Raw genomic sequence first — 9,145 nt, forward strand, 5'->3', positions numbered from 1 at the left:
ACTTCCTCCAAATTATTTGGGGAGTCACCTTTACAATGTACAGTCAAATCTGCCTGGTAACACATGGTCAAGGGGAAATATTCCTGTGCTGTTCCTTGGATATGGTCACACACTTGCCAGAGATCCTGGCTGTCCAGGAACTTTGTATTTCTGTATTTGCCTTCTGCTGAATTCTGGGTGAGAGCAGAATCCTGCTGTTCTGGGGAAGCCAGAATGCCCTGCGGGTGGAACTTCTGTCAGGAAGCAGCAGCTGGCTCAGGGCAAGTGCAGAGCTGGAGAATGGAGGGAGCAGGAAGGCAGCAGCCGTCAGACACAGGATAATCCTGTACATCTCTTATCACACTCTTTCCTGAGTCACAGGCAGTCTGTGGCAAAGTTCCCTCCCCACCACTCCGAGGGCGTGTCGCCCTTTGGCCCCTGTAGCTCTTAAATCCCTGACTCAGATGATGCAATCAGAAAATAGAGACGTTATTTGTAAATATCTCTGTGGTAACGAGCTGGGAACTGCAGGAACAAGCAGGGTAGCAATTGTCCCACGGAACATTTTAACCAGGCTCCCCCTTTGACAGAGGAGTTTGTAGGAGTGAAGAGGGGTTCCTTGTTTTTCCAGCCAGTGTTTGATCCATTGAGATGTGTTCTCATTTAATAATGGATCGAGTGCCTGCGGAGTCACTTAACTCTTCAGTCTAAAGAAGACAGATGCTGAAGCAATCCCAGTGTTCTGGGGTGGGATTAGCTGGGGGTGGCAGTGCCAGCCAGGGACAGCTCTGCCTTCCTTGGAGGCCCTGGGTGTTGCTGCTGGCACAGCTGGGCCTGGAGCTGGGCACAATGGGCTTTGTGTGCTGGTTCCCCTGCAGCCCCAAAAGGGTGAGTAAATACCACTACACCCACTAAAAGCACTGCACACAGCACTGCTCACTCAACAGTGACCTCATGGCAGGGGAGTTGTCAGTAACCAAGGAAGGGCACAGCGTGTGGGAGTGGAGGAGCTACTTCAGGCACTGCATTTGTGGGCATCCATTGTGTGAGGATCCTTCAGATTTCACTCCTGGAAAGCAAAAAGTGATGGCCGACAACAAATCAGTCTCCAGACTCTGGTTATGACAACCATACAGAATGCTGAAAACAAGTGTAGCGTTATCTACCAGGAAACAACACCCCTGTCTTAGGAATCTTCCACTTCACAGAGGTCAGGTACTGAGAAAAAGCATCCAGAGGATGAAAAGAAGTAAAAAATTAAAGAATGATGTAAAGACAGTGACATTGGTGCCCTCACAGGGTTAGGTTGGGTAAGGAGCAGCTGCCACCGACACTGGTACCCAGCAGCTCAAGGTGAGCAGAGGTGTCACCCACTGTACTTGCATTCCTGGGACTGGAGAACTTGGATCAATATTTCCACAGGATTGAAGTGAACATAAGGTTCTGGGTTTCTCTGGTCAAAGTCTCCACGTTTAAAATTCAGTATGTAATTGTTCTCTCAGGGGAGGGTTGGACCAGGATAACAGGAACAGGTGGTTATTTCTGGAGGACTGAAAATAAAGTCAACTCTCCCTGTAAAACTCCAGCTGACGTTCTGTAAAGCACTTATGGAAATCTGAACAGGTTTTAGTCCCCTTCATAAGAGAAAAGCCTGGTATTTTAGCTTGGCCTCAAAAGTGATTGTATTTGACTTCTTGGGGGCACAATGGCTGCTCAGGCAGGATTTGGTTTCCCTCTCTTGGATTGCTTTTTGGGGACACAGAGTGTGAAGTGCACATGGGGCAGCACTTGGGCAATGAGAGACACAGGCTGATGTGGAAGGGAAAACAAATTGATGTGGAAAAGCAGAGCCATTGGGAATGTGCGCAGACTGTGCTGCTTCTCCTGGGACACTACTACGGTTTCAAAAGTAAAAACACAGTTACTGTGTCTGCAAAATGTAACCCTGGATGTTTCACTGCCATTCCATTGAGAGCTGCCACAATTAGAATCATCATGATGCAAACCTGCCATGATCAGAGATGCACACCTTCAGTTTACTGGAAATGTAGGAATTCTGTGAGGATGCTCCTACCCACACAGTTCTCATGTACAATGTGTGTTATGTGCAACAGCTTCTTGATATTTCTCCAGTGAACAGAAAATTGATTGGGACAACTGAAGATGGAAACAATTCCCTGGTAACTCAGACACATGGAGCCGATCCAGAAGTAGTGAGTTTGTAGGCAATTCCTTGAGCACAGAGAGCTGAGAGTGCTGGTGTGTTCTCCTGGCATGGATCAGTGCCAAGTCCCAGTGCCCAGCAGAAGCTCAGCACAGCTCCTGCAGGTTCATCTCTTGGAAAGGCACCAACCCTGTTCAATTCTGTGCTTCCAGCGTGGGTTATGCACAGTCGTGGCACACTGGGCATTAGAACTGCCAGGCGACTCTCAACATGAACCTGGTGTTTCTGTTTCCATATCACAGGACTCCACTAGGAATGGAGCTGTTATTGTGAGGACAATATGGAAAATGTAACCTCAGAAATATTTCTTTGTTTCCTGGAAGTTGAAGTTTTCTTGTCCTCTAACTGCTCTTGTGACCATTCTGCTTTCAAACTGAGTTTTGCAGCTGTGACCACTCTTGGGTCCCTGGATACAAACTCGTGCTTTCAGATTTGGATCTAAAAGCAAACATGAACTTCATGGCACTGAAACAGTTCTGGTTTAATGAGCATTTCACACCCCCATGTATGATCTTAATAATCCTTAAAAGCAAACCCAGCTCATTTGTAAAGCAAAAAGTGAAAGAGTAAGCACTAGTGTCATACACATTTATTAATTCATATTAATTCATGTTCTGCTTCTCCAGAAGTGACTCCAGCGATTGCTTCACATGTATGAGCACAGGTTTCCCTACATGAGCAATGGCCCCATGACCCTGAGCAGTGCTGGAGGAAAACACTGCAGTCACTTTGTCACATGCCATTGCTGAGCCTGGAAACACTGGGCTTCAGTTCTAGGAATCAAAAGTAGGGAACATCACCTGCTGCTTCCCAGGCATTGGTGCTCCCCATGCAGTGGCTGCCCCGGGATTGTGCTGGGCTGGCTCTGGCAGGACACCAGATGCCACCAAAGCCACTCCATCGCTGCCCTCTGCAGCTGGACAGGGAGGAGAACACAACAAAGGCTCATGGGTGGAGATAAGGAATTTCTACATTTGAAATGTTCGACACAGTTAAATAGCCTGGAGCACACCGATCCCAAAGAGCCGTCAATACCTTTTCAGTCGTGTTTCATGTGTTTTAACAAGGCAGTTTTTAGAAGGGGAAATTATCTGCTCTTCTAAACATTTGTTTCTGACTGATACATATTTCATACCAGGTTTCCCATTCCTTTATTTCTCCTTCAAGTCCCTCTGACACAGCAGAGGCTCAGGGGGTGTGTCCAGCTGCTGCACACCTGATGGGCTCTGTTCTGGTCAGAGCATCGCGCGCAGTCCCGAATCCGGGGAAATCTCTGCAGGCGGAGCTCTCTCCCCTGTATCCCCTCCCTGGCGTCCCGGTCTGGGCAGGCAGGGACAGGGACAGGGACAGGGACAGGGACAGGGGCAGGAACAGGGGCAGGGCAGGGGCACTCCGGGGGCAGCCGGGCAGCTCTGCCCCGCCCGGCCCCGGCCCCGGTCCCTCCCGCGGGCGGGCGGGCGGAGGAGCCGGGGCCGCGGGGCCCGGGCGGGGCGGTCCTGCCCGGTTCTGCCCGGTCCTGCCCCGCCGCGGCTCTGCCCCCCCGGGGATGATGCCGGTTATTTATTGCGCTGCCCAGCACGGGCTGTCCCCAGGGCTCGGTGTCCCCTTTCAGCGTCGGCCGCGTGTCCTTGAAGCGGCGGCGGTGGCGGCGGCTCCCCGGGGGCTCCGGCAGCCGCGGCGCTCACGGACACTCGCCCGCAGCCTGGAGCCTCCCGAGCACATGCAGCAGGGAGACGAGGCACCTCTCCTCTGGCCACCTGCTGATCCAATCCAGGGTTCCCCCCTTTCCTAGGCACCGCTCTGTTCTGGGAACAACTGTGAGAACTCTGCCCGGTGAGTAACCACTGCCTGTTCCCAAACCTTTCCCACTGTGACCAAGTGACATTCCCACAGCAGAACGGTGACTTGCTCATGGCCATCCCTTACGATTTCTTTTTTGATCTCTAAGACAGTCAGCAATTTTTAAATTTCACTTGGCTGCCCTTGCTCTGTGGACTGAGGAACGGTTCTCTCCCAAGACAAATCTCAAGTGTCACTTCCGAACAGTTTGCAGGTGCTGTCCTGTGGTCAGAGCCATGGTTCTGGTACAGGAAATCCATTGCAGGAGGTTCAGTACACACAACCCTGCTGAAATGGCACAGGAGCTGTTCTCCTCCTTTTGTACTGCACTAAAGCAAAAAAAAAGCAATTTCTGGCTTCATTGGAGCTATGGAAAAAATAACTTTAAAATATCTGGGGGACACAGGCAGTTGTCCAGACCAGCATTTTCAGACAGGCCTCTGGTATGAGGCACCTCATCTCAGTTACCTTTAAATAACACTGCTTTGGCTTTTTGGGAATCCTACACGAGTTATTCTCTCTCCCAAGCAAGAGGAAAGCACCACTCAATAAAAACATTTATTGATTCAGAAGCAACCTTTCCAATGGGATTATTTGTATGTTCTCATCTGGAGTAATGGTACAACCATGAAGAACAATCTAAAGTGGTTTTGCTCCACACTTACTGAGTGCTTTCCCTTTTCCACCCCAGGGAAGTGCATTCCCTGTCATATATGCACTATTCAAATCAGTGAATCATCTGCCTTCCTTCACAGATGCCCTCAGAACATGTCTGATTGGACAAGTCTGTGGTATGTCTGGTAAGTTGGCTTTTAATCTTCCTAACCCAGAACCATTTGGAAGTTTTTATGAGCAGTACTTGGAGCAAGGCAGTGGAAACGCTTGTCTCAGGCAGGATCAGGGAAGGGTTTCTCTGTTTTCAGAGGATTGGACTGGACGAGGCCAGGGGAGATTGGGTGTCAGGTGGGGACCAGCATTCACTGAGGGCTGTGTCATCTTTCCCTTCTGAGTGCACTGGAGTTGAACTCCAGGGCTTGTTTGTTCTTCCTAAATAGCCAGAGCCTTGCTGGCCATTGGCTCTTCGCACAGGGCAGCTTCCAGCAGGGATTTGCTGGGACCTGACCCTGCCCCATCCTGGGCTCATTCCCTTCTATGGGACAGGGACTGTCACCCTCTGCTGAGCTTCCCCTCGGAGCTCCAGCACGGCCTGCTGGGAGGGGGAGACTGGGACAAGAGGGAGAGGATTCCCAACAGGAGTCATCTCCTACCTCACACGTGCTATAGGTGCCCTGACATTGTTTTCACAGTTTGCATTCTGTCCATACATTGGCTTTGGTGGCAGCACACAGAGGGAGTTGATTACTTCACCTCCTTCAGTCTGGAGCAATTTTGGTTGATATACAGAGCTGTTTAAAAAGACACAGTTACCAAAAATAGATTGAGAAGGCTTCTAAAAGCCTCCACGAGAAGAGGGAGTTGGATTGAGAAACTGAGAGGTGGGAAGGTGGAGTTTCAGTGGAGAGGGGAACCTGAAACACAGGTATATCAGTCTAGGTACATTGTAAATTGTTAAATTATAGACTTCCTTAAGCAATAGCTAGAGATAGAACTGTGTTTTCAAGGCATAAATATAATTTAATATAATATGATTTCCATGCTCATTTATAAAGAGAGGCCCGAGACTTGTGGAAGTTCATGCTTGTATTTCCCTCCAAGTACAAACCCTCTCTTGCTGTGGAAAGCAGAGCCATCCTCCCTGCACAGAAGTTGAAAATAACCCAAAATAGTGAAATGTTACAGCACCTCTGAGCCAGAACGGGTTGTACTTATGGGCAGTAGTTCTTCAACTTGTGATTGAGTGTTTGTGATCCAACTTCCTAATCCAGGATCCAGCACCCATTCAGAACTAAATCAAGGAGGCTTGGCCTGTCTTCCAACCATTTTGAGTGAAATTATATTCTGGTTTAGAAGTAGTAAAACATAAGCAGTGGAATGATGGTGTTTCCCCCCTCTTTCAGGTTGATCTTGCTGATGGTGTTCCTGCTCCTGCTCTGTGGGGTCTCAGCGAGCTGTGTCAAATTCTGCTGCCGGAAGAAAAGGCTTCCAGTGGAGACCTTCCCTCGGCACCCTTGTGACCTGACAGTGATTGGCATTGACAGTGACAGCACTGCCCACAGCACAGTGACCTGTGAGTATCCTGGGAGCCACCTGCTCCTCGGAGCACTGCTCCTGACCCTGTGCCTGGAGTGCTGTGTCCAGCCCCTGCAGGAACAGGAATTCTCAGAGAGCTCCCAGAACAACTTCCAGCCCCACGGGGTGGGCACAAGAGGTGAAGGGAGGGACCAGGGTGACAGTGAGAGACACTGAAGACCAGAACTGATTCTATATGGACAGCTTTAGTATACAGTGCCTTCGTTCTGAAAACACAAAAGTCTGTATTTTCCTGGAAAAAAGCAGGATTAGCCCTTTATATATCAGTGTCCCATGCAGGTGTTTAATTTTTATTTTTAATTTTTTTCTTCACAGCATACAGCTCATGGCAGTACCCTCCAAGTGTCCAGATTCCCTTGGTATTTGTGGATATGGATAAGAACACTGTGTCCCCTCCTGCTTACAGCCTCTATGCCATGGACCTGCCACCTTCCTATGATGAAGCTGTTCAAATGGGAAAGCAAGTGGCACGGACAAACCAGAAACTTGATGAAATCCCTGAACAGGTGACACCATGTGGGCTGAATCCCAGCCAGTCCCCATCTGACACAATCAACAGAGATCCAGCAACACAGGCAAATTCAGAAGATTCAGAAGATGCCACGAAAGAACAGCCACAGGTCTGACTCAGTTCAGATGGGGAGAAAAGTAAGGGAAGGACTGTAAGAGTTAAAGAAGACATGAAGAGTTTGGGTTTATAAGTAGGTTATGATGGAAAGATATTTCTTCTCATGCCCTTGTAATGATCTGTCAGAAGAAATGTTTTCTGTGACTGCTGTAATCCCCTGGTAAAGCTTCTTCAAGGATATGAAATGAGGTAAAAGGGCAGCAGTTTAAAAATGCCTGTAAAAGTGGGACGTGAATGCGTGTTCATCTTCTGATAAAAAAAAATTGTTCCTTGTGTCCAGCAATAAAAAAGGTTAGGAGAATTTTGCCGCCTTGGGAATACACACTCAGAACAGCACAAACAGGAAGCTGTTGTACTAGAACAGAAGTTTCCCAAGCTGGAGTTGAAGGGGGAATCCCAGCAAGTGACACTGAACAGCCTCTGTAGTTTCTCTTCTTTTGAGAACACCAACTGCCCAGGAAACTGCTGAGGACAAAGTGCTGCACGTGGCTCATGTTCCTCAAGGAGCAGGAAGATGCCAGGACAGGAGAGCGTGGAGGGAAATGCTTTGTGTTGTTTCACACCTGCACAAAGGGAATGAGGCAGATGAGACACGACACTTCGGTGGTGGTGGTGGTCATGAGACTCCAAGGGATTGTTTTTGAGGTTCTATAAATCTCTCAATTTCTATTTTCAAGATGTGTTGCCTTGTGGGTGGGTTCCCTTTGCTATTTATTTTTTCCAGACAAAGTACACATTAATTCCAAAGAGACACTTGCACACATGGTTCAGTATTATTGATGTGTTTCAAATATTCATCAAATATTTCAAAGGTGCCTTTGTATTTTGTTATCTGCTCATGTGTCAGGGTCTCAGGCAGCACAGGAAAGAAAAGTCACAGGTTCCTGGCAGCTTTTACCAGTTCAGAACATGGACAAGCTCAGGAATGAGCAAGGTGACACAAAACATGCTTGTGCTGAACCATCCAGAATAAGTTAGAGATACAAATACTACAGTATAGGCTGGGCAAAAGTTCAAAGAAAATACTCTTAGGGATGGTTCTTCATGAGGAACTGATAGAGGGATAACTGCTGAGCATCATTTTAGAACTGGGAGCTTGGAGCTGATTGCAGCAGTAGCAGCCCAGACAAAAATATGGGCTCCAGAGGCAGGGTTTTTAATGCCAGCTCTTTCCCTTGCCCTTCCATATTCCAAATGGTCCAAATTTTGTCCACTTCTGAGCAGTAATTTTCTTTGAATCCACTTTAGCAAGGTGCTAATCTGGCTGCTTTAAGAACATGAGCAATTGCCAGGGTGGCTCATTGCTCTGGGTAAGAGCAGCAAGCAAAGCCTGAGCACTCGGTGCTATTAGTGAATGTAGCATAAATTTAGGTGTCTGTCATTAACAGGCAGTAGAAGTGGTGGGCACAAAAGCCTGCACAGCTTTTAGAAGACTGTTATTCTCTGACAACCATTACTGCAAGAACTGCCCTGGAAATGAGCACTAATGATTTAAAAATGAAGATCTCTGCCAGCCACAGGCCCGAGATGCTGCTGCAGTCATGAGTGTGAGCTGTCCATGAGTCTGGCTCCCCAGGGAAGGGTCGCTTCTATATTTAACTTGCATGTAACTTACTATGAGAGTTGACTGGTGCAACAAATCTGCTTCTCTTGTGTCTCCTCTCTGTCATCCTTCATTATATTTCTCCTGTTTTATTCTTTCCTCTGCTTTCCTTATCTGTGTCAAGATGGAGGCTGGGCATAAGCCAGGGTAAATATTGGATGTCTCTGGCTCGAAGGGCAATATATGCCCAGTTCTGGATGTCTCCAAGTCATAAATACAGCAGATGTATTTTTATTTATTGAACTTTTCCGCAGCATTCAGAACGAAGCCGGAAGGAGGAAGAAGGAGTTAGAGTTGGAGGGAAACGGCTGAGCGCTCACTCACAAATAGAGCCGGGAATTCAAAGCCAGGCGAGTGAAGGAATCGTGACTGACACAAGAGGGCAGTCCCTCCCTTCTCGCTGCGCGCAGAGGATCGCCACGGCAGCGGCTGGGGAAGGGGCCGGGCTGGCTGCAGGAGCACGGGCAGCGATCGCCACGCTTCCAATTCCCTGCCCTGCCCTCGTGCCGCGGCAGCGCCGGCACGGGACCGGCCAGGTCTGTTCTGTTTGGTCACAGGAGATGCAAAACCCCAAGAAAACCCCAAATGCCTGTGACTTCCTAGGAACAAGAGCACAATCTGGTGTTTCCTTTCTAGCACCTAAGGAAAAATCTTGTGGTTT

At 48.5% G+C, this 9,145-nt stretch overlaps 1 protein-coding gene across 1 annotated transcript; it reads left to right on the forward strand.

Moving 5' to 3' along the window:
- The first annotated feature begins 3,717 nt into the window (after positions 1–3,717).
- On the forward strand, positions 3,718–8,917 carry TMEM52 (transmembrane protein 52). The gene is made up of 4 exons (XM_053962728.1): positions 3,718–4,036; positions 4,798–4,842; positions 6,061–6,230; positions 6,569–8,917. The coding sequence occupies exons 2-4, from the start codon at positions 4,811–4,813 to the stop codon at positions 6,877–6,879; spliced, it is 513 nt and encodes a 170-aa protein (XP_053818703.1). The 5' UTR covers positions 3,718–4,036; positions 4,798–4,810; the 3' UTR covers positions 6,880–8,917.
- Positions 8,918–9,145: the final 228 nt, after the last annotated feature.

This window comes from Vidua chalybeata, chromosome 22, assembly GCF_026979565.1.
Source record: "Vidua chalybeata isolate OUT-0048 chromosome 22, bVidCha1 merged haplotype, whole genome shotgun sequence".
In the NCBI taxonomy this organism is placed as follows: Eukaryota; Metazoa; Chordata; class Aves; order Passeriformes; family Viduidae; genus Vidua; species Vidua chalybeata.

What these genes read in the sequence shown, in the direction of transcription:
- TMEM52 (XM_053962728.1), top strand. Translation starts at nt 4,811, where the DNA reads ATGTCTGATTGGACAAGTCTGTGGTATGTCTG. An exon ending in ACAAGTCTGTGGTATGTCTG is followed by an intron (nt 4,843 to 6,060) that starts GTAAGTTGGCTT and finishes CCCCTCTTTCAG; the next exon opens with GTTGATCTTGCTGATGGTGT. An exon ending in TGCCCACAGCACAGTGACCT is followed by an intron (nt 6,231 to 6,568) that starts GTGAGTATCCTG and finishes TTTTCTTCACAG; the next exon opens with CATACAGCTCATGGCAGTAC.